We start from the raw sequence: 26,154 nt of genomic DNA, 5'->3' as shown, positions 1-26,154 counted from the left end.
CTTCCACCACCTCACCTCACTGGAGAGGAACAATGATGATGGGGAACAAGAGCTCCTGGCCATGAACTTGGTCCTGGACGAGTGGCTGGAGGAGGCTAAGCACCAGGTAATAACCTGGAGACACTGTAAGAACCTGGACTACATACAGCAGGCCAAGTGCTTCAATCCATGGCAGGCTAAGCGATCACAGGGGCGTAGCTGGGAGGGTCCTGGGGTGCCCGTGACCCCCTCTTTGTCAGACCATACATTTTTCAATAGCCGCATAAGAATATTAGAAATGCGCCCACTGTAATTTTTCTAACTTTTTTTTTTAAACTAGATTGTAACCTCAGCCTCATTAGGGTTTCTATAACCTTGTATGCACTTCCTATGGTTTGGTCACGAAAACCCAGTTCTGCGCAAATGCAACACGATCGCACTAGAAAGCATGGTCAAGCTGCCAGTGTAGCTGCAGTCTTTTTAGTTGCGAATTACGAGTATTTCCTCTTGTTAATAATTCGCCATGTCAAAACAAGCAAAACTCCTCCTCCTTTCGACGTGAAGAGAGGTAAGCAATTTATTATATATTTTTTTCCATCAAAGTTGCATTTTGTGGCTTCGAACCTAAGTTTTAGTGTGCCATTTCTAGAACACATCAATAAAATGTGGAAGAATACACGATGGCAGAGCGATTGACATTGACAAGATCGTTGACATCTTTGCCATTCTTCATCCACGACACCTTTTACTTAGAAACATTTTGGCCTGTGAGCAGTAAGACAACAAGAATAGAGAGATCTGCATCGGTTGACTAGGGTAAGATGTCAAGCCGCTATCCATACACTGCCGGATAAAGCTGATTTGGCCTAATCATTGTCCGACATCTCAACAGCTTGCAACATGAGATGAAAGAATGATGCAAAGACTGGGTTATTTTCTCAAATGTATTCAATGTATTTTTTCAATTACAAACCTGTGGGTACGTACTCAGGCTGCCAGTCAGTGTGTGACCCCCCCCCCCCCCCCCCCCCCCCCCCGAAAAATCCTAGCTACGCCCCTGGATCAGTATTCTTTAGTCAGTTTGACTTTGTTTTGTTGTATAGACTGGGCAAAAAGAACCTCAAACAGATGCTCTACTGAGGCTGTGGGACCTGGAAGCTTGGAAACCCTCCCCCCAGCTGATCATTCCCCCTGATAATTGCTCCCCTAAGGTGGGGACTGGATCAGGCCATTTACGATGCACTCCAGCATGAACCAGACCCAGGTGTTGGCCCACTAGGGAAGTTGTATGCCCCTAAGGTTGTACATACCCAAGCACTACACATCTGGTTTCTCAGTGCACCTGGGTGCAGCCAGGACATTGGAATTTTGATTCTTTTGGTGGCCTAGTATGAATAGGGAGGTGCAGTCCTATGTGGTGGCTTGTCAGGGCTGCACCTAGAATAAGGAGTCCCGTGCATCTCCATCTGGCCTGCTGTACCCTCTGCCCATTACCCTCCTGACCTTGGTCCCACATTTCAGTGGATTTTTTTTTTACAGGCCTGCCAGTGTTGCAGGGAATGTCTCTTATTTTGGTCTTTGTAGATCATTTACCAAGGTCTGTAGGTTCATCCTGCTTCTCAACCTTTGGCCAAAGAGATAGCAGAACACCTCCTACAGCATGTGGTCAGGGTGTCTGGCTTTCCAGTTGATGTGATTTCAGATTGGGGTCCACAGTTTGCATGCCAAATCTGAAGGCCTTTTGTCAACTCCTGGGGGGCACAGTGAGCCTCTCTTCTGGGTTCCACCCTGAATCCAATGGTGAAACAGAGAGGGTGAGTCAGGACCTGGAGCACACTCTCTCAGGTGCCTGGCATCTGCCAACCCTGCATCATGAGTACAACATTTGGTCTGGGTAGAATACTCCCACAACACTCTCTGGCATTTGTCATGAGGTATGTCACCTTTCAAGTGCCAGTTCAGTCACCCCCCCACCCATGTTTGCTGTGTACCCACCAGCAGGAGGTGGGTACTTCCCTGCAGGCTACTGCCCAGAGAGTGACCCACTCAGCCAATTGCAGTTGGCATCCAGCCCCAAGCTTCCAAACTGACCAGTGGGTATGGTTAGCCAAGAAATCAGGCCGTTTAAGATCCTTAGGAGGATCAACTCTGGTGATGTACCACTTGGCTCTTCCCTGCAAGATGAGGATCAATCCTACATTCCATGTCTCATGCTTGAAGCCAGTCCTTTGTAGTCCAATGACAGCCCTGTGGTGACCAGTGCTGCCCCTGCTGTTCATTATTGACAAGGCTCTGGCCTTCACTGTTAGATACATACTAGACTCATGACATGTTTGTATTTAGTATCTAGTGGACTGGGAAGGGTATGAGCCCAAGGAATGGACCCAGAACTCATTGGGGACTTGCACAGAGACAGTGTAGGTGGTCTTGGAATATCAGAAGCCATTCCTAGGAGGGGGGTGGGTACTGTAATGCTGCAGGCTACAAGGGCTTTTAAAGCAGGCATGGTCCTGGTTGCCATGCAATGGTCACATGCGTGCAATCAGGCGAGAGTGGCAACACTTGCCTGTGCTTCTTTATAAGCCCTTTGCTTTCCTCATTTGACATGTGGACATCCGTGCCAGTAACAGAGCAGAACCACACTCCTCTGAGGTTTGTTTGAAAAGAGAAAAAAAATTTGAAGAGAGATAATATATTTAAAAAGGTATTTTGAAGAAAGAAAATATATTTAAAGATTAAAGAAAAGAGTTATTTTGAAAATATACTGTACTAGGGGGGAGAGTTATTTTTGGAGGAAGATAAAAGAGGAATGTTTGAGGGAGAGTCCCTCTGAGAAACAGAGACCCCTTTCGCCCTTTCGCATATCCAGCTGACCAGGTAGGCAGCCATTTTAGAACGGTTCCCCACATTACCACAGGTGGCATCATGTTGGCTTTTCTCTAAAACCTGCTGCATTCCAGCATGCCGCACAAGTACTTATACCCCAGCATGTGCTTCCCAATTATCAGTTTAGTGAGCTAAGTCAGATGAGCAGTAAATCAGAACTCCCCCATTCAAATCCTGATCTGGGTGCTTAGCTGCACCTGAGTGGGTGGATTAGTTGTCAGAGTACTGGTATCACATTATCCATCCTACTCTTGAATTTTTGGCCCCTCTAGACATACATAAGCCCTTTGGGGGTTATCAGCCCCCCGCAACATCTTACAGAAAACTTTAACAGTGCTTTGCGACCTTCAGAGGTAAAGCTGTAAGCTATAAGTGTTCTGACATCTTCAGGAGAGAGAATACAGACAAACTGGTGAGAGAATGACTTGTTTCACTAAATATAGATACATTAAGTGCAACTATGAATGGATAAAAAAGTATTAAGATGTTCTTTAATTATTTAAAAAATAATTATTGGAAAAATAAGCTTTTGGGTGATGACATGAACTCTACTTAACCCTCACATAACCCTGTTAATTATTTAACATCACATACCCCTGTTGATTATTTTCTTTTAACAGAATACCCCAAGTGTTTTATTCTTTATCTAACCCCTGACACTGACTCATATGTTGTTATAATTTATGATGTTTTTGATCATGTATGTCACAGGGCAGCGTAGGTACTGGAGTCCAGGTGTTGGCCGTGTCTCACTCTGGTATCAAACTACTGAAAACAGTGCACAGCAGTGCCAAAGTTCCTGATTACTTCAGAGTTCTGAGATCATATAGGTACATGTTCAAAATAACACAATGGTTTCTTGTTTTATTTTTTTCTAAGACGTAAAATATTAAACATTTACAAAAAAAACCAAAAAACAAACAAAAAAATATAATCACCATAAAGTTATTTTGTAAATCATTTAATAGTACAGACAGGAAATTTAGCAAATTTTGATCAAGGAGTAACAAAGTGAAAAATAACACAACTCTTTATCTCTGCTTAACTTTCATTTTTTTTCAGATACACTGATATCCTCTTTGTGACCATCCCATCTCCTAACATGCTGGAGTTTAATCTGATGAATGAAAAGCTGATCCTGTTCTCTGCTAAAGCACCACAGATCAAGCACATGGTTGATCTTTTCATCTCACAGTTGAAGGAGGTTAGGCTTGTTTTTCTTTACTCTATTCCCTTTAGTACACGTCTTTCAGATAATTCTGTGGCACTCTTGCGTTTTGGGGGAAATGAGGAAACAGGAGAAAGATTTGACAATTCAAGGTGCATTTTATTTATGTATTTTCAATGAATTGATTTCACTCTAAGCACACACATTCAGACACACATGGCGCTGGGCTGCTCAGCTCTCTCTCTCTCTCTCTGGTTACTGGCTTATCTCTGCAACTCTCACAAAGGACACGCATAAATCAATTGCTGGCATTCTGACACAGGTGAGACACATTTCGTGTTACCTGCCAGTTTAGCCTACCTGCTCTCCATTCATAGCTGACACCCAACCATGCCGTCAGTTCCACATACTCCCACCGCTCAACTCAGGCCAGGTAGCCATCTGGCCTGCAGCTGACTCCTCCCCCCCAGTAGGAGAGGTAATCCACCATCACCATCTGTGCCCCTGGCCTGTGGACCACCTCAAACTTAAATGGCTGAAGTGCCAAATACTAATGAATGGTTTCCGCATTGGTGCATTGGTGTCCTTCATGCAGTGGAGCCATTGGAGTGGGGCATGTTTGGAAAACAGAGTGAAAGGGTGTCCCAGTAGGTAGTACTGGAGGGTGAGGACCGCCCACTTGATGGCCTAGCACTTCTTCTCTATCATGCTGTACTCCTTATCTCACACAGAGACCTTACAGCTTATATATAGCACAGGACACTTCTTAAGCTCCACCACCTGGAGCAAAACAGCCTCCAGCCCTTTGTCTGATGCATCAGGCTGGTGATGGCCAAAAAATTAGGTATAACCCTTCTCTCTGCTGTGCCCTCTGGGATGGCAAGATGTGGCATCCTCAGGGGACCAGGGTGAATTGGGCTGCACTTTTTGAACTTACCTCCCATCCCAGTTCCTCCCTCTTGGGAACCACCTTTGTCAGAGTCACAGGAACCTCTTTTCTCAATGGTTTTAGGAGATTAGAGTGGTATATCTGAAGTGCATCACCTCTATCTGTTGGTTGTCCTTATAGTCAACTTCTCCAACTCACCATGTCAAGTCAAGTCAAGTTTATTTGTATAGCGCTTTTAACAATAAACATTGTCGCAAAGCAGCTTTACAGAATTTGAACGACTTAAAACATGAGCTAATTTTGTCCCTAATCTATCCCCAATGAGCAAGCCTGTGGCGATGGTGGCAAGGAAAAACTCCCTCAGACAACATGAGGAAGAAACCTCGAGAGGAACCAGACTCAAAAGGGAACCCATCCTCATTTGGGCAACAACAGACAGCATGACTATAATATTAACAGTTTTAACATGAAGACAGTTTCATTGATGTTGTAACTCTTCATTGATGGAAACTTGAGTGCAAAACTGTTCATGACAACTGCAGTCCTAAAGATAGCAAGTCAACTGTAGTCCTCAGCCTTATAAGCATTACTGTAAGAGTCCAGAGCATCCTCCAGGTGTAACCCTCAACTGTCCTCATGGGGCCGTCCTTCACAGGAGCGATGCGATAAAACTCCGACCAGACACAGGGCACCAGGATGGATCAAGCAGGTCCGAGGGGCAGAAGAGGCCAGCATCTCAATCCCAGGACCAACATGTAACTCAGAGAGACAGATTGGGGGGGGGGGGGAACACAGGTTGTTAGGTATGCCCTAAAAATGACACAATTATTAAATCAGTGTGGTAGGCTCGCAGAGATGAGAGTCTTGACATCAGGCATAATACATAACAGTGGCATGTTAATATGGTTAAAAAATATCATGACCTGCTCTGGCCGGATGCTTGATTGGGTGATGGGAGCACACTCCTCAGCAATGATGAGATGCAGATGGGACCCTTAGGGCTGCCCAAGACAATTCAGTTACATTTCACCAGGTCTGGGACATGCGACAGAATATTTGACGGCCGATTCCCTGCAGGCTACGATAGCCAGTCGAGGTCTCCACCCTCTCCACCAAAAGATTTCCTGTTGACTCCATGTAACTCAGAGGGACAGATTTTGGGGGGGGGGGGGGGGAGGAGGGAAAGAAACACAGGTTGTTAGGTATGCCCAATGTCACCTGAATAAGTAGGAACAGTATACATATTGCACTGAGTACAAGCAGGGACTCCGGCAACTAACTATGACAGCATAACTAAAAGGGGAGAGCCAGAAGGTAACACAGGCATGAGGGAGCCCCGGGACATAAAACAGCCAGCCACTACACCATCAACAAACTCAAGTGAGCAAGCGAGTGGGGACTGACAGCATCCATACATCCCAGTTTACCAAAACACTCTATGTCTGAGGACCCTCTAGATCTATACCTTTACCTCATAAACACCATTAACAAAAGGCTTGACTAAACAGATATGTTTTCAGCCTAGACTTAAATGCTGAGACTGTGTCTGATTCCCGAACATTACTTGGAAGGCTGTTCCATAACTGTGGGGCTTTGTAAGAAAAGGCTCTGCCCCCTGATGTAGTCTTCACTATACGAGGTACCAGCAGATAGCCTGCACCTTTTGATCTAAGTACGGTAGGCGTGGCGGGTCATAGAGGAGCAGAAGTTCACTCAGGTACTGTGGTGCAAGACCATTCAGTGCTTTAAAGGTCAATAGTAGTATTTTATAATCAATACGAAATTTGATTGGGAGCCAATGCAGTGTGGATAAGACAGGCGTGATGTGGTCATATTTTCTAGTTCTAGTAAGGACTCTTGCTGCTGCATTTTGAACTAACTGGAGCTTGTTTATGCACTTATTGGAACATCCAGACAGTAAGGCATTACAATAATCCAACCTGGAGGTAACGAAAGCATGGACTAGTTTTTCCGCGTCATGTAATGACATTAAGTTTCTTATCTTTGCAATATTTCTGAGATGAAAGAAAGCTATCCAGGTGATGTTATCAATGTGAGTTTCGAATGAAAGACTGGGGTCAATAATCACTCCGAGGTCTTTTACTGCTGCACGTGAAAAAACAGAAAGGCCATCCAGAGTCACTGTGTAATCAGAAAACTTACTTCTAGCTGTATGTGGTCCTAGTACAAGTACTTCATCTTGTCAGAGTTAAGCAGAAGGAAATTAATAAGCATCCAGTGTCTAATGTCCTTAACACATTCCTCAATTCTATAAAGCTGGTGTCTCTCATCAGGTTTTGCAGAGACATACAACTGTGTGTCATCAGCATAACAGTGGAAACTAATACAATGTTTACGAATAATATCACCCAGAGGTAACATATATAGAGAAAAACGCAGTGGACCCAAGACAGAACCTTGTGGAACACCAAACTTTACCTCAGTATGTCTAGAAATATCACCATTTATATCAACATACTGATAACGATCAGTTAAATAAGACCTGAGCCAGGAGAGGGCCGTTCCCTTAACTCCCACATAGAGTTGCAAAATTCCGGGAATTTTCAAAGGTGGAAACTTTCCATGGGAATTAACAGGAATTAACGGGAATTTTTGGGAAAAGACTGGGAATTTTGAAAGTGGACATCAATTAAGTAAGTAGAAAAAAATATTGGAGCATAATCTTGGTTAAAAGAGGCAGATTTATGGGAATAAAGTTGTGCATAGCACGTGTTACTCACTCACATGGACAAAACATGTTATTTTCTCAGGAGCCATTGAAGCCACACCCCTTACATGCATTTTGCATCCCTCTATCACATGCACAATAACTTCTAGAATTCTGAAGAGCTGTTTTAAATACAAACTGCCGAGATCACACATTACAGACAAAGGACTACATGCCATCAAGTAAGTTTTGAGGATGTTTGAGGGTGATTTTTTATCTATTATGGTATTTAAGTAAAAATGAAAAGGTACAGTAGAATAAATCTAGTGCTAATTTACTTGTAAATTAGAATTGTGCCATTTCATTGAAGTAGTTAGCTTGTGATGCTAGTTACAGCAAATTCGTCTCGTCTCGTCTTCTTTCGCTTATCCGGGGCCGGGTCATGGAGGCAGCAGTCTAAGCATGGAAGCCCAAACTTCCCTTTCCCCAGACACCTCGGCCAGCTCCTCGGGAAGAACACCGAGGCGTTCCCAGGCCAGCCGAGAGACATAGTCCCTCCAGCGTGTCCTGGGTCTTCCCTGGGGCCTCCTCCCGGGGAGACATGCCTGGAACACCTCCCCAGGGAGGCGTCCAGGAGGCATCCGAAAAAGATGCCCGAGCCACCTCAGCTGATTCCTCTCGATGTGGAGGAGCAGTGGCTCTACTCTGAGCTCCTCCCGAGTGACTGTGCTTCTCACCCTATCTCTAAGGGAGCGCCCAGCCACCCTGCGAAGGAAACTCATTTCGGCCGCTTGTATCCGCGATCTTGTTCTTTCGGTCATTACCCAAAGCTCATGACCATAGGTGAGAGTCAGAAAGTAGATCGACCGGTAAATTGAGAGCTTCGCCTTTTGGCTCAGCTCCTTCTTCACCACGACGGACCGGTAAAGCGACCGCATCACTGCGGAGGCTGCACCGATCCGCCTGTCGATCTCACGCTCCATCCTTCCCTCACTCGTGAACAAGATCCCGAGATACTTAAACTCCTCCACTTGAGGCAGGACTTCTCCACCAACCTGGAGAGGGCAAGCCACCCTTTTCCGGTCGAGAACCATGGCCTCGGACTTGGAGGTGCTGATTCTAATCCCAGCCACTTCACACTCGACTGCAAACCGCCCCAGTGCATGCTGAAGGTCCTGGTTTGAAGAAGCCAACAGGACAACATCATCCGCAAAAAGCAGAGATGAAATCCTGTGGTTCCCAAACAGGATTCCTTCCGGCCCCTGGCTGCGCCTAGAAATTCTGTCCATAAAAATTATGAACAGAACCGGTGACAAAGGGCAGCCCTGCTGGAGTCCAACATGCACTGGGAACAGGTCTGACTTACTGCCGGCAATGCGAACCAGACTCCTGCTCCGTTCGTACAGGGACCGGACAGCCATTAGCAAAGAGCCCCGAACCCCATACTCCCGAAGCACCCCCCACAGAATACCATGGGGGACACGGTCAAATGCCTTCTCCAGATCCACAAAGCACATGTGGACTGGTTGGGCAAACTCCCATGAACCCTTGAGCACCCTATGAAGGGTATAGAGCTGGTCCAGTGTTCCACGACCAGGACGAAAACCGCATTGTTCCTCCTGGATCCGAGGCTTGACTATTGGTCGAATTCTCCTCTCCAGTACCCTGGAGTAAACCTTCCCCAGGAGGCTGAGAAGTGTGATTCCCCTATAATTGGAGCACACTCTCTGGTCCCCTTTCTTAAAAAGAGGGACCACCACCCCAGTCTGCCACTCCAGAGGCACTGTCCCCGACCACCATGCAATGTTGCAGAGGCGTGCCAACCAAGACAGCCCCACAACATCCAGAGACTTGAGATACTCAGGGCAGATCTCATCCACCCCCGGTGCCTTGCCACCGAGGAGCTTGCAAACCACCTCAGTGACTTCGGCTTGGGTAATGGACGAGTCCACCTCTGAGTCATCAGCCTCAGTCTCCTCAGTGGAAGACATGACGGTGGGATTGAGGAGATCCTCAAAGTATTCCTTCCACCGCCCGACAATGTCCCCAGTCGAGGTCAACAGCTCCCCACCCGCACTGTAAACAGTGTTGGCAGAGTACTGCTTCCCTCTCCTGAGGTGCCGGACGGTTTGCCAGAATTTCTTCAAGGCCGACCGATAGTCCTTCTCCATGGCCTCCCCGAATTCCTCCCAGTTCCGAGTTTTTGCCTCCGCAACTGCCCGAGCTGCAGCACGCCTGGCCTGCTGATACCCGTCAGCTGTCTCAGGAGTCCCGGAGGTCAACATGGCCCGATAGGACTCCTTCTTTAGCTTGATGGCATCCCTTACTTCCAGTGTCCACCACCGGGTTCGGGGATTGCTGCCACGACAGGCACCGGAGACCTTGCGGCCACAGCTCCAAACAGCTGCATCCACAATGGAGGTAGAGAATATGGTCCACTCAGACTCAATGTCCCCCGCCTCCCTCGGAAGCTGGGAAAAGCTCTCCCGGAGGTGGGAGTTAAAGACCTCCCCAACAGAGTGCTCGGCCAGACGTTCCCAGCAGACCCTCACCATACGTTTGGGCCTGCCAGGTCTGTCCAGCTTCCTCCTCCGCCAGCGGATCCAACTCACCACCAGGTGGTGATCAGTTGACAGCTCAGCCCCTCTCTTCACCCGAGTGTCCAAGACATAGGGCCGGAGATCAGATGAAACGACGACAAAGTCGATCATTGACCTCCGACCTAAGGTGTCCTGGTGCCACGTGCACTTATGGACACCCCTATGCTTGAACATGGTGTTCGCTATGGACAAACCGTGACTAGCACAGAAGTCCAATAACAAAACACCACTCGGGTTCAGATCGGGGAGGCCGTTCCTCCCAACCACGCCCCTCCAAGTGTCACTGTCATCGCCCACGTGAGCATTGAAGTCCCCCAGTAGCACAATGGAGTCCCCAGTCTGAGCACCCCTCAGTACCTCTCCCAGGGACTCCAAGAAGGCCGGATACTCTATACTGCTATTTGGCCCGTAGGCACAAACAACAGCAAGAGCCCTCTCCCCAATTCGAAGGCGCAGAGAGGCGACCCTCTCATTCAGTGGGGTAAACTCCAACACATGGCGGCTGAGCTGGGGAGCTATAAGCAAGCCCACACCAGCCCGCCGCCGCTCACCACGGGCGACTCCAGAGAAGTGGAAAGTCCAGCCCTTCTCGAGGAGCTGGGTTCCAGAGCCCAAGCTCTGTGTGGAGGTGAGCCCGACTATCTCTAGCCGGTACCTCTCAACCTCCCGCACAAGCTCAGGCTCTTTCCCCCCCAGCGAAGTGACATTCCATGTCCCAACAGCCAGCTGCTGTGTCCAGGGATCAGGTTGTCGAGGCCCCTGCCTTCGACTGCCACCCAATCCACATTGCACCAATCCCCTACTGCTACCTCTGTGGGTGGTGAACCCACAGGAGGTCGGGCCCACGTCACCTCTTCGGGCTGAGCCCGGCCGGGCCCCATGGGCAAAGGCCCGGCCACCAAGCACTCGCATATGAGCCCCAACCCCGGGCCTGGCTCCAGGGTGGGGCCCCGGCTGCGTCATACTGGGCGACGTCACGGTCCTTGATTTTTTTTCCATAGGGGTTTTTGGTGAACTGCTCTTGGTCTGGCCTGTCACCTAGGACCTGTCTGCCTTGGGAAACCCTGACAGGGGCATAATGCCCCTGACAACATAGCTCCTAGGATCATTCAAGTACACAAACCCCTCCACCACAATAAGGTGGCAGTTCTAGGAGGGGTACAGTAAATTGTGCTAGCTTAATGGGAAACCAGATAAGCTAAATGAAAGCTTCCTATGAACATTTCATGTAAGAAAACTTGCATTGATATGCAAGACTTTATTTGACATTCAAGACTTTTTTTTCGAAGGGGAAAACATTTTTCATTTTACATTTTGAATTTGAGTTTTTGAATCAGAAAGAGAGTTACGTTCTGTCTGTTCTGTCCCATAAGTGGGAGCTGTAAGCAACATATTGGCAAACGTTCATGTTTTGTTCAATAAAAGAAATAAGCATTGATAAAGTTCTTCTTACAAATAAATCAGAGTCATGTGTTTTAATTGTCTCCATTTTGCAATAATGTCTGCTGATGACAAAATAAAATGTTTATATTTTTGTTTGTTTATGACTTAATAAGAAATAATTAAATAAATAATTAATAAATAAATAATAAATGTTTATGAATATATATATATATATATATATATATATATATATATATATATATATATATATATATATAATTAAATAATTCCCCTAAATTACCGTAATTCCAGTGCTTTTTTTTGTTGTTGAAAATTCCCAAAATTCCCGTACCAAAGTTTCCATGGAAACTTTCCGGAAATTTTCCGGGAATTTTCCGCCCCTTTGCAACCCTACTCCCACAACATTTTGTAGTCTTTCCAGAAGAATGGAATGATCAATGGTATCAAATGCTGCACTAAGGTCAAGCAACACAAGCAGCGAGACACAGCCCTGATCAGACGCCAACAGTAGGTCGTTTACTACTTTAACCAGTGCTGTCTCTGTGCTATGATGAGGTCTAAATCCTGACTGATACATTTCATGGATGTTATTCCTATGTAAATATGAGCACAACTGCTGTGCCACAGCTTTTTCAAGGATCTTGGAGATAAAGGGGAGGTTTGATATTGGCCGATAATTGGACAGCTGACAGGGATCAATGTCAGGTTTTTTAATCAGGGGTTTGATAACTGCTAGTTTAAAGGATTTGGGTACATAGCCAATCGTAAGAGAAGAATTTATTGTTTTTAGAAGCGGTTCAATTACTTCAGGTATTATCTGTTTGAATAGACATGTAGGTAAGGGATCGAGTACGCAAGTTGAGGCTTTTGATGCCGAGATTAATGAAAATAATTCAGTTTCTTTAAGTGGAGTAAAACATTCTAACTGATGATCTGATACAGTTATATAGTTAACTACAAGGTCACTTTCATTGTCTGACCTTAAATTAGTAGTTTGAATTTTTTGTCGGATATTCTCAATTTTGTCATTAAAAAAATTCATGAAGTCGGTGCTACTACATACTGCAGGTGTGCATGTGTCTATAGTGGACTTATTCCTAGTTAATTTTGCTACAGTATTAAATAGGAATCTAGGATTATTTTTGTTATCTTCTATTAGGGAGGAGAGATATGTTGATCTCGCAGCACTAAGAGCTTTTCTATACTTCAGGAAGCTCTCCTTCCACACTAATTTGAACACTACCAATTTTGTTTGACGCCATTTATGTTCCAATTTTCGAGTGGTCTGTTTTAATGTGCGAGTGTCATCATTATACCAGGGTGCTAATTTTTTGTCTCTGACCATTTTCCTTTTTAAAGGAGCTACATTATCTAAAGTATGGCGGAATGTTGACTCTAAGCATTCAGTTGCCTGATCAAGCCCTGCAGGGGCTGACAGTGACCCAATCAAAGTTGACAACTCTGGGAGATCATTTATAAAGCTCTGTGCAGTAGTTGACGTGAATGTACGTTTAATACAGTAGCGTGGCGAGGTGCATATATTATTACTCAGACATAGTTTGAATGAGATGAGATAATGATCTGAGATAACTTCAGACTGTGGAAGTATGACTATGTTGTCTACATTTAATCTGAATGTTAGTATTAGATCAAGGGTGTGACCACCATTATGGGTCGGTCCTATGACATTCTGATTAATCCCTACTGAATCTAAGATGGACACAAACGCTGTTTTTAAAGGGTCTTCTAGGTTATCGAAATGAATATAAAAATCTCCGACAACTAAAGCTTTGTCTAAGGAAATAACCAGATCTGAGATAAAATCTGCAAATTCAGAAAGAAACTCAGAATATGGCCCCAGGGGCCTGTAAATAATAAGCAATGGAATTAACTGGGTAGACTTATTTTTCGAGGCTACATACATTATATGAGTATGAAGAACTTCAAATGTATTAAATTTATAACCAGGTTTTTGTGTTACACCTAGATAATCATTATAAATAACCGCAACGCCTCCTCCTCTGCCAGTTTGACGAGGCTGGTGTATATAACTATATCCAGGAGGACTCGCTTCATTTAATGTTATATATTCATTTGGCTTAATCCATGTTTCAGTTAAACAAAGTACATTAAACTCCTGATCAGTAATGAGTTCATTAACCATTAGCGCTTTAGATGTAAGAGATCTAATATTTAATAGCCCCACCTTTAGATCAAAGGTGCTGGCAGCAGCTGTACAGTCAGTATGATCTAATTTTATATTGATTAGGTTACTGGAACAAACTCTCTGAAAATTTCTACCTTTTTGTTTAGCCCGGGGAACAGACACAGTCTCGATGTAGTGGACCCTGAGTGACGACTCTGTGCAGCTAGCAGACAGTCGGTTTAGCCTGTTCGTCTGCTCCCTGGCCTTGGCTCTGGATTGTCAGAAATTAACTAGGCCTGTTCTGAGACTATGACCTATGCTGCAGGAAATGAGAGCAGCACCTTCCCAAGTGGGATGGATACCGTCCCGCCCTAACAGGCCAGCAGTGCCCTCAAAATTAGCCCAATTGTCTATAAAGCCCACACTGTTTTCAGAGCACCACCTGGACAGCCAGCAGTTCAGCGACCATAACCTGCTGTAAGCTACATCGCCACGCCGCATTGGGATGGGGCCAGAGCATACTACAGCATCGGACATCGCCTTCGCTAATTTAAACACCTCTACAAAGTTACTCTTAGTAACCTCAGATTGACGAAGGTGTATATCATTAGCTCCTGCATGGATAACTATCTTTGAGAACCTGTGCTTGCCTAGGACCCTAAGATTACCTGCTATGTCCGGCACCCTGGCTCCCGGTATACACCTGACTAAAGCTGCTGGTGCCCCTAAAGGCTGAGCTAATTTCACATGCCGTATGATAGAGTCCCCTATAACCAGAGCTCTTTCAGGTTTCTCAGTGGGTGCATCACTAAGGAGAGCAAACCTGTTCAACACGTGACGCAGAGAGGAGTGGTGCTCCTGTGGGCGAGCCTCAGCGGTAGCTTTGGCTCTACGCTTATGCCGCCGAGCCGTCACCCATTCGCCCTGCTGTAAGGGCTCTAATGCCGGAGTTGGGGGATTACTAACTCCACCTAGGGCATCCAGACTTTCCCCTACAGAAACTACACTGTTCTCACGCTCACTAACCTTCTCTAAAGCCTGGACACGTGCTTCTAGCACTGAAATCTTCTCTATCAGAGAGCTAACTAATCTGCACTTATCACAAATAAAACTAATAAAGCTATCGCTAGTGACGGAGGAAGAATGACTAAACATCCTGCACTCAGCACACTGAACAGGCTGAAGGTGTGCCATGATGAAAAGATTCATGTACCTTAATCGAAGATCTGTTTATATTAAAGCAGATCCGATGTGGATGGCCTCCGCTTGTGGTCTTTACACAGCAGGAGAGAAAAACCTCAGGCCATGTGACCTCAAAGGGTCCTTGCCACTTCATAAGTAATTTAGAGCTTGGTAATAAAATGAGCACCTAGAAATACAAGCAATATATTCTAGGTTTTTCACTGTATATTTAATTAATCCATCTTATAAAGTAATCAGTCACAAAATATACAGTACATGCTTTTTTTTTACAATTTAAATATAATTAACCTTTTAAATTCATAGTTTTTTTTAAATTAAGTAAAATAAATACAACTTCCCTACCTCACATAACCTCATCCTACATACTGTATTTGGTGCCCCGTGGGAGGAACCAAACACATAGGGCATGTGAGGTGGGTAAGTTAGTAATATTTAAGTGAGTATTAATCAGTCTTTCTCTCTGAATCTCTTTCTCTATGCAGGACTCAGAGTACGCCGTTGCTGTGAGGAACTATGTCACTGAAGAGCTAGCTCTGCTTAGCTTCCATAAAGGAGACATCATCCGCTTGCGAGCTATGGACGGCCTACAGGAGGGTCTCTGAATTTCACACGCACATACTTTATATAATATATAATATGTTGTTTTATTTTACAGTGTATGTGTATATCCTTTAGGCCAGTTGTATGGATGTGTGGTGAAGAAGAAGGTCATCTACATGGAGGAAGAAAACAGAGACACAACAGACTTCGGTAAGATGTGTTATCATTGTCTAGATTTCATATGTGACCTCTCATTAAATGTGCCTCAAGACATTACGAAGAAAAATAAAGCTTTGAAGGACATACCAGAGTTTGTTGGTGCCTCTGAGTGTACATAGCTTAATTCGCTCATGTAGTCCAAGAATGAAGCTAAGACAAAGGCAAGCATGTAACATGGAAATCAAACACATGATTTTCACAATGATTATTTAATTTGTATTGTTAGTACACATATTGTTTATATCAGTAACATATGTAAAGCTGAATGTACTTAATGTAGACTTTTTATTCCAGGCTGGAGGTTTGAGCCAGTGATGAGTCGCAGTGGTGCATTTCCTGCAAACTGTGTCATTCCAGCATCTGCTCCGGATTTTCTAAACCTGCCCTCAGACAAGCAAGGAGAGATGAGAACCAGAAAGAGTCAGGTGATGGTATTCTGAGATGCTACATGTGAACTTGGTGGATGTTGATAAATAAGTACAATTATATAGTTTTATTATAATATTATATCATATTATCAACTCTTTGTTCACCTTATCATTCTATATAAAATAGAGGTATCTATAATTCACAGTTAAGGCCAGACACTAACATAAACCTACACAAAAGACATTCAAACTCAGTTTTTCACATCACACATTTCATGTTTGCATTGTGCCACCTCTTGAGGGAGGCAGAGTGCAAACACATACATTGCTAAACCAGGTTCTGCCACCAGAAGGAGGCAAAGACCAACAGCTTAATTGTAATCAGTGGCAATTGACGGCTCCTGTGCCTGAGTTTATTTAAGGTCAGTTCTTCACTCAGGCAGTGCTTAGACTTGGGGTAATTTTGTTACATAATGGTGCTCAAGTCTGCACCAACTGTTTGCCTGGCTCTGCCCTGTAGTCACGCGCTCTCTGACAGTCCACCACATTGGTGTCAAAGATGAGCTGTCCAGTCAGCACCACCACTCCAGTAGTGTGATGAGAGATGTGTTAGGAAGATTGAGGTTTATTGAGCTGCTGCCACACATAGTCTCTGCTATTATAATCATGTCATGTGATGGCACTCGTGATGACAATAAATCTGAATGTTTTGAACAAGGGCTCCAGAGATTTCGGTATATGAATAAGGGTATCCATGTTGTATTTTTTGTGTTAGCAGGTTTATATTTGTTTTGTGCAGAATAGTATAAATAAGAAGGTCTGGGGGGATTGGCCAAAATGTTTCAGTCACTATGAATGTGGGGCAGCATGGTGGTGTAGTGGTTAGCGCTGTCGCCTCACAGCAAGAAGGTCCAGGTTTGAGCCCCGTGCCTGATGAGGGCCTTTCTGTGCGGAGTTTGCATGTTCTCCCCGTGTCTGCGTGGGTTTCCTCTGGGTGCTCCGGTTTCCCCCACAGTCCAAAGACATGCAGGTTAGGTTAACTGGTGACTCTAAACTGACTGTAGGTGTGAATGTGAGTGTGAATGGTTGTCTGTGTCTATGTGTCAGCCCTGTGATGACCTGGCGACTTGTCCAGGGTGTACCCCGCCTTTCGCCCATAGTCAGCTGGGATAGGCTCCAGCTTGCCTGCGACCCTGTAGAACAGGATAAAGCAGCTAGAGATAATGAGATGAGATGAGACTATGAATGTGATTATGTAACAAGATGATGTACAAATATAGAAAAAAAAGACCTAGATCACTGTCATTTGTGTTTTAAGAAAATGATCTCATTTTGTGCTGTGACGAAGATGACTTTCCTTATTAATAATCTCCCTAACCTTTGAAAAAATTCACTCAGAAGGGGCAGATGTACCAGATATACACACACTTTTGTTGCCATAACAGGTCTGTGAATCACAGAAAAGTCCACAGTGCTACTGAGGATGCCACTTAGAGGTCACTGGCATCCTCAGTAGCACTGTGGACTCTTCTGTGATTCACAGACTTGATCCAAAAGCTCCCACAAACTGAAGCTGTTGCTGCTGATTCTGAAGAACATGATGGAACTGAGGATAATGTTGGCTATGGTTGTCTAGGGTTAGGGTTAGACGACCCTAACCTAAAGGTTAGACATCTTGTGAGTCTTTATGCTGCAGCATGCATTATGCTCCCCTCCCCAGTCAACAGTGGCAAAGGGTTGGCTACCATATTGACCAAAGCCTCATCCATCCAGTTGTTCATGTCATTATCTCTAGCTGCTTTATCCTGTTCTACAGGGTCGCAGGCAAGCTGGAGCCTATCCCAGCTGACTACGGGTGAAAGGCGGGGTACACCCTGGACAAGTCGCCAGGTCATCACAGGGCTGACACATAGACACAGACAACCATTCACACTCACATTCACACCTACGGTCAATTTAGAGTCACTAGTTAACCTAACCTGCATGTCTTTGGACTGTGGGGGAAACCGGAGCACCCGGAGGAAACCCACGCGGACACGGGGAGAACATGCAAACTCCGCACAGAAAGGCCCTCACCGGCCACGGGGCTCGAACCCGGACCTTCTTGCTGTGAGGCGACAGTGCTAACCACTACACCACCGTGCCACCCCCAGTTGTTCATGTCTGCCTCACAGCAGTCAACTGATTCAGTAATAAAATCACTTGACATAAATATGAGTACTATAATTGTCACTTGTTTATAACAAAATGGATATTTAAGTACAAACGTTTTCTACATACATTGCAAAAAAATTGAAAACTGACTTTGAGGAGAAAATTACTGAATACTAGTGAAATTATCTTGCTGCATGGACAGATATTTTTACTTGATAAGACATCTTAGAATAAGTTGGTTGTAATCTAGAACTCGGTCTAATAATCTCAGAATTGGTGTTTTGTATTCTTATGCTAGATTGTTTCAACTATTTTTAAGATATTTTCACTTGCTAAGATATTTTTTTGCAGTGTACAAACAGCAACCCCTTACGACATACCAACATACATAACAAATATAACATTTGTGTAAATACATATCTTTTAGGATCAGTTTGGTGATTTGGCCAGTCCTGAAACAAATGGCAGCATCTTTTTGGATAGTCAGTACACCATGGTAGAATTTGCCCGGAAATACTTCAGGCAGTGGGGCAGCAGCAACAGGTTTGAACAATTACACAAAAGTACACAAGATGATGCCAAAGAGGAAGTTATAATGCAATCATTTATTTAATCTTTTCATGTTGCTAGTGAGAAATCCAAGAAAGACAAAGGTGGCAAAGACCCTGCAGAAATGATCAAATTCAGCAAGGTAGTACACACATGCAGTATGCTAATAAACATAAGCCAAAATTGTGTTAAAGAATGATTTGTGACCTAATTAAAGAAGACACACTACTATAGTGTATTTCATACTCTTTACGCTTCCTATACTCCATAAACTTTACCTATACACTTACAGTTATGGTCAGAAGTTTACATACAGTGGCACGTATGTCATCTTGGATATGAATGTCATGGCAATATTTGGACTTTCAGAAATTTCTTTGAACTATTCTTTTTCTGTGGCAGAATGATTGTACAGCATACATCTTTAATTAAAAAAAACCACTAGAATTTGGTGCACAAGTTTTAATTTTCTTCAGGTTTTCTGAAATCAACACAGGGTCACAATTATACATACAAGGTCAAAAATATACATATAGCACACCTAATATTTGGGTAAAATGTCTCTTCGCAAGAATCACCTTGACCAAACACTTTTGTTTACCATGAACAAGCTTCTGGCAGAATTCTGGTTGGATATTTCATGACTCTTCATGGTAGAATTGGTAGAGTTCAATTAATTTTTTTTTCTTGGCATGGACTTGACTTATAAGCACAGTCCAAATATTTTCAATAGGGTTGAAATCAGGACCTGTTTTAAGCTTAATGTTAGCCCGCTTTATCCTTCACAACCAGCTCTGATGTGTGTTTAGGTTCATTGTCCTGTTATACAGTGGTGCTTGAAAGTTTGTGAACCCTTTAGAATTTTCTATATTTCTGCATAAATATGACCTAAAACAATATCAGATTTTCACACAAGTCCTAAAAGTAGATAAAGAGAACCCAGTTAAACAAATGAGACAAAAATATTATACTTGGTCATTTATTTATTGGGGAAAATGATCCAGTATTACATATATGTGAGTGGCAAAAGTATGTGAACCTCTAGGATTAGCAGTTAATTTGAAGGTGAAATTAGAGTCAGGTGTTTTCAGTCAATGGGATGACAATCAGGTGTGAGTAGGCACCCTGTTTTATTTAAAGAATAGGGATCTATCAAAGTCTGATCTTCACAACACATGTTTGTGGAAGTGTATCATGGCACAAACAAAGGAGATTTCTGAGGACCTCAGAAAAAGCGTTGTTGATGCTCATCAGGCTGGAAAAGGTTACAAAACCATCTCTAAAGAGTTTGGACTCCACCAATCCACAGTCAGACAGATTGTGTACAAATGGAGGAAATTCAAGACTATTGTTACTTTCCCCAGGAGTGGTTGACCAACAAGATCACTCCAAGAGCAAGGCATGTAATAGCCGGCGAGGTCACAAAGTACCCCAGGGTAACTTCTAAGCAACTGAAGGCCTCTCTCACATTGGCTAATGTTAATGTTCATGAGTCCACCATCAGGAGAACACTGAACAACAATGGTGTGCATGGCAGGGTTGCAAGGAGAAAGCCACTGCTCTCCAAAAAGAACATTGCTGCTCGTCTGCAGTTTGCTAAAGATCGCATGGACAAGCCAGAAGGCTACTGGAAAAATGTTTTGTGGACGTATGAGATCAAAATATAACTTTTTGGTTTAAATGAGAAGCGTTATGTTTGGAGAAAGAAAAACACTGCATTCCAGCATAATAACCTTATCCCATCTGTGAAACATGGTGGTGGTAGTATCATGGTTTGGGCCTGTTTTGCTGCATCTGGGCCAGGACGACTTGCCATCATTGATGGAACAATGAATTCTGAATTATACCAGCGAATTCTAAAGGAAAATGTCAGGACATCTGTCCATGAACTGAATCTCAAGAGAAGGTGGTTCATGCAGCAAGACAATGACCCCAAGCACACAAGTCGTTCTACCAAAGAATGGTTAAAGAAGAATAAAGTTAATGTTTTGGAAAGGCCAAGTCAAAGTCCTGACCTTAATCCAATCAAAATGTTGTGGAAGGACCTGAAGCAAGCAGTTCATGTGAGGAAACCCACCAACATCCCAGAGTTGAAGCTGTTCTGTATGGAAGAATGGGCTAAAATTCCTCCAAGTTGGTGTGCAGGACTGATCAACAGTTACCGGAAACGTTTAGTTGCAGTTATTGCTGCACAAGGGGGTCACACCAGATACTGAAAGCAAAGGTTCATATACTTTTGCCACTCACAGATATGTAATATTGGATCATTTCCCTCAATAAATAAATGACTAAGTAAAATATTTTTGTCTCATTTGTTTAACTGGGTTCTCTTTATCTACTTTTAGGACTTGTGTGAAAATCTGATGATGTTTTAGGTCATATTTATGCAGAAATATAGAAAATTCTAAAGGGTTCACAAACTTTCAAGCACCACTGTAAGTCCCAAGTTGTGTTCAAGTTCCTGATGGTTTATGCTGAAGAATTTGGAGGTAGTCCTTCTTCATTATTCCATCCACTTTGTGCAATGAACCAGTTCCAGTGGCAGCAAAACAGCCCCAGAGTATGATGATCCTACCACCAACAGCAGTTGGTACAGTGTCCTTCTGTACATGGTGGTCATTGTGGCCAAACTCATCTGACCATACAGCTCTCTTCCGGAAGGCTTTTTTCTTTGTCCGTGTGGTCAGCTTCAAACTTTTGTTAAGCTTGAAGGTGTCAATTTTGGAGCAGGGGGTTGTTTCTTGGATAGCAGCCTCTTAGTCCATGGTGATGTAAAACTCACTGAACTGTAGACAGTGAGCCATCAGCTTCTAGTTCATGGCAGGGCTGTGCCATGGTGGTTCCCAGGTTGTTCCTGACCATCCAAACCAAATTCCTTTCAGCTGAGGGTGACAGTTTGGGTTTTCTTGAAGCAAAGTGACTACACCTCACAATAACTTGCGTACAATTGTTTGAACTGATCTTGGAATTTGTAGTTGTTTAGAAATGGCTCCAAGAGAGATTCTGGAGTTGTGTACATCTGCAATCCTCTTTCTCAGATCTGCACTAAGCTCCTTGGACTTTCCGATTGTATTGTGTGCTGGTCAATCCAACGTGTGCTGTAAACAAATCCAGCTGTAGTCAATGATGATCACTAACAGGAAGTTAAGAGACCTTGGCTTTGGCAAGATAAGAGACATTTTGGAAGTTTCAACACTTCTGAATAAATAATCTAAGTGAGCGTATGTAAATTTTTGACTCTGTATGTATAATTTTGACCCTGTGTTGAGTTCAGAAAACCCAAAGAAAATTAAAACTCGTGCACCAAATTCTAGTGTTTTTTTTAATTAAAGATGTATGCTGTACAATTATTCTGCCACAGAAAAAGAACAGTTAAAAGAAATTACTGAAAGCCCAAATATTACCATGACATTCATATCCAAGATGACATTCATATCACTGTATGTAAATTTCTCACCACAACTGTATGTACTGTTTAGATCGGATACGATTTCTGGATATGTATACATGTTGTAAGGGGGTGTGGCCATACAAATTGTATTTAACCCTTAGGTTACATGATCATACCATATGTATGTAGGCTAAGCATGTGCTAGGGTCAATGCTAAAGCATCGGATTGTTGATGTTTAACACCAACATGGTTAAACTTCATCCTGTCTTCAGAACCCCATCCAGGAGTCACTGATCGAGTTCACGGAGCCAAACATGAACCGAGTCGCCTCAGAAACGTTCCTGGGTGAGAAATTAGTTACTGCAAACAGACTTTTTTTTTTTTTTATCATGCAGATCTTGGTTCTTATTCATCAAAGATCCCTTTGAGAAGTTGTAAAATGAGCCATGTCATGTACAACAGTCTCTCTCATTGCTGGGGTGGAAAATGGGGGCAGAGTTGAATGTGGTTGAACTTTTATGTGGAGTGGCAAAGCACGTAATCTGTTGTGTGAGAGACCAGAGTTATGGATTGAGATGTGTGGTGTAGTGTTTTCTTTAATCCCAATTCAAACTCTTGATGGAATTCTGACTAATTCCACCCACAGTTGTTCTGTACACACTTGTGATATTTAATAATTTACAGTGGTGCTTGAAAGCTTGTGAACCATTTGGAATTTTCTATATTTCTGCATAAATATGACCTTAAACATCATCAGATTTTCACACAAGTCCTAAAAGTAGATAAAGAGAACCCAGTTAAACAAATGAGATAAAAATATTATACTTGGTCATTTATTTATTGAGGAAAATGATCCAATATTACATATCTGTGAGTGGCAAAAGTATGTGAACCTTTGCTTTCAGTATCTGGTGTGACCCCCTTGTGCAGCAATAACTGCAACTAAACGTTTCTGGTAACTGTTGATCAGTCCTGCACACCAGCTTGGAGGAATTTTAGCCCATTCCTCTGTACAGAACAGCTTCAACTCTGGGATGTTGGTGGGTTTCCTCACATGAACTGCTCGCTTCAGGTCCTTCCACAACATTTTGATTGGATGAAGGTCAGAACTTTGACTTGGCCATTCCAAAATATTAACTTTATTCTTCTTTAACTATTCTTTGGTAGAACAACTTGTGTGCTTAGGGTTGTTGTCTTGCTGCATGACCCACCTTCTCTTGAGATTCAGTTCATGGAGAGATGTCCTGACATTTTCCTTTAGAATTTGCTGGTATAATTCAGAATTCATTGTTCCATCAATGATGGCAAGCCATCCTGGCCCAGATGCAGCAAAAAGACCCAAACCATGATAATACTACCATCATGTTTCACAGATGGGATAAGGTTCTTATGCTGGAATGCAGTGTTTTCCTTTTGCCAAACATAATGCTTCTCATTTAAACCAAAAAGTTCTATTTTGGTCTCATCCATCCACAAAACATTTTTCCAATAGCCTTCTGGCTTGTCCACGGCGTCTTTAGCAAACTGTAGATGAGCAGCAATGTTTTTTTTTTGGAGATCAGTGGCTTTCTCCTTGCAACCCTGCCATGCACACCATTGTTGTTCAGTGCTCTCCTGATGGTGGACTCAGGGCTCTATACTAACTTTTTTTTTCAGGAGCACACGTGCTCCTAAATTAAAAATTTTAGGAGCACAGGGAAAAAAATGGGGGCACAAGCACAAGTAGGTTTTCATTTTAAAGGTTTATTGCAGCGCAAACCTTAGACACACCAACACATAAAACGCAAAATTCAATTGAGAATGAATGAATGAACGAATGAATGAATGAACAAACAAATGAATAATGAACAACGGAATGAATGAACAAACAGTAGCTAAACAGAGAGCAGAGCTCAGCAGAGCTAACAATATCATCAAGGACAGCTCCCACCCTGGCTCTGAGTTCTTTGACTTGCTGCCCTCAGGCAGGCGTTACAGGTGCATCAAAGCAAGGACCAACAGACTCAAAAACAGTTTTTTCCCCACAGGCCATAACCACCTTGAACAATTAGCCTTTTTCACATTAAGTCACTTGCAGGGGAACTCATATCCGTTTTCAGCCTTTTGAATGGAAGAAGAGGTATACGGCAGCAACATATGTTAACAAAACTGTGTCATTCACAGATAAGATTGATAATAATATTGCGCATTGTTGTTTATCATTACGTATTGTTAGCGACCATTTCAGTCACTTATCTGCCTTGTTTTGGAAAGGAAGTTTACTGACTTTCTATGGTTGCTACTTGTTAGCCAGCAGATTAGCATGCTGCCTCTTCTTCCATTCAAATGGCTAAAAACGGATGTGAGGTTCATCTGCAAGTGACGTAATGTGAAAAAGGCTAATTACATGCACTGACTGATGCCACTTCTGGCAGGTGCAACAATGCACCAACAAGGACCTAAAAAGGACAATATTCTCACACTTACCTGATACAGTGCAATACTTATTACAGTGCAACCTCACAGAGCAACTTTTTAGTTTTTATAGCTTTTGTATATTTTATATTTATATTTCTACACTTTTACATCCATACCCAATACAATGCAATACCAAATACAGTGCAATATCCTGAGTTTCTATAACTAACTAGAGACAACTCCCCTGTGGGAAATTGTGAGAGTGATGCACTGTGTGAATGTGTGACTTGCCTTGATGCTACAAGCCTGTGTCTCTCTGAGAGGGAGCAGCCCCTCCCGTGTGTGTGTGTGTGTGTGTGTATGAGAGCGAGCAGCCCCTCCCCCACCCGCGCGCTGCTAGCAGAGTGTCACACAGAGTGTGCAGGATTTTCTCAGAGTACTCCCTCCAAACAACGGGGATTTACACGAAAACGGAAGGAGATATTCACAAAATTCTTTCACATTGAGCACTACAAGGCTCTGATGAACACATTGATGTAATTTTCTTGTCTCTAGTATAAAGAATTATATTAGGTAGGCTATCCAGCACTGGATTTACATACTTTGCAGTTTAACATTTGATGCATTTTAGAATGTTAAACTCGTCGCGTCTGTGCTCAGTGCTTTCCTAAATTGTCGGCCGCAAGAAGCCCTCGCACGAATGCGCGTTTTTTTTTCGTCGTTCGCATGCCGAAAAATTCGCTCGCAAATGCGAGTGAAATGTGCGCACTGTAGAGCCCTGGGTGGACTCATGAAGATTAACATTAGCCAATGTGAGAGAGGCCTTCAGTTGCTTAGAAGTTACCCTGGGGTCCTTTGTGACCTTGCCAATTATTACATGCCTTGATCTTGGAGTGATCTTTGTTGATCGACCACTCCTGGGGAGGGTAACAATGGTCTTGAATTTCCTCCATTTGTACACAATCTGTCTGACTGTGGATTGGTGGAGTCCAAACTCTTTAGAAATGGTTTTGTAACCTTTTCCAGCCTGATGAGCATCAACAACGCTTTTTCTGAGGTCCTCAGAAATCTCCTTTGTTTGTGCCATGATACACTTCCACAAACATGTGTTGTGAAGATCAGACTGTGATAGATCCCTGTTCTTTAAATAAAACAGGGTGCCCACTCACACCTGATTATCATCCCACTGATTGAAAACACCTGACTCTAATTTCACCTTCAAATTAACTGCTAATCCTAGAGGTTCACATACTTTTGCCACTCACAGATACATGTATGTAATATTGGATCATTTTCCTCAATAAATAAATGGCCAAGTGTAATATGTTTGTCTCATTTGTTTAACTGGGTTCTCTTTATCTACTTTTGGGACTTGTGTGAAAATCTGATGATGTTTTAGGTCATATTTATGCAGAAATATAGAAAATTCTAAAGGGTTCACAAACTTTCAAACACCACTGTAGTTGATCAGATTATGTATGGAGCTGGTTATTTCTATGCAGCTTTGATTAAAGTTTATCTATCTACACTGAAAAAAAATTGAAAACTGAATTTGAGGAGAAATTACTTAATAGGAGTGAAATTATCTTGTT

General features: G+C 43.2%; 1 protein-coding gene across 1 annotated transcript in view; it reads left to right on the top strand.

Annotated features, from left to right (window-relative positions):
- myo15ab (myosin XVAb) overlaps positions 1-26,154 on the top strand; it is a 103,645-nt gene that overhangs the window by 70,244 nt on the left and 7,247 nt on the right. Inside the window, 8 exon segments of the mRNA XM_060898259.1 lie at positions 3,577-3,695; positions 3,928-4,069; positions 15,426-15,537; positions 15,619-15,693; positions 15,997-16,127; positions 18,652-18,767; positions 18,855-18,915; positions 22,438-22,510. Coding sequence (XP_060754242.1) covers positions 3,577-3,695; positions 3,928-4,069; positions 15,426-15,537; positions 15,619-15,693; positions 15,997-16,127; positions 18,652-18,767; positions 18,855-18,915; positions 22,438-22,510 — 829 coding nt within the window.

This window comes from Neoarius graeffei, chromosome 18 (genome assembly GCF_027579695.1).
Source record: "Neoarius graeffei isolate fNeoGra1 chromosome 18, fNeoGra1.pri, whole genome shotgun sequence".
In the NCBI taxonomy this organism is placed as follows: Eukaryota; Metazoa; Chordata; class Actinopteri; order Siluriformes; family Ariidae; genus Neoarius; species Neoarius graeffei.
This window is presented reverse-complemented; position numbering and strand designations above follow the sequence as displayed.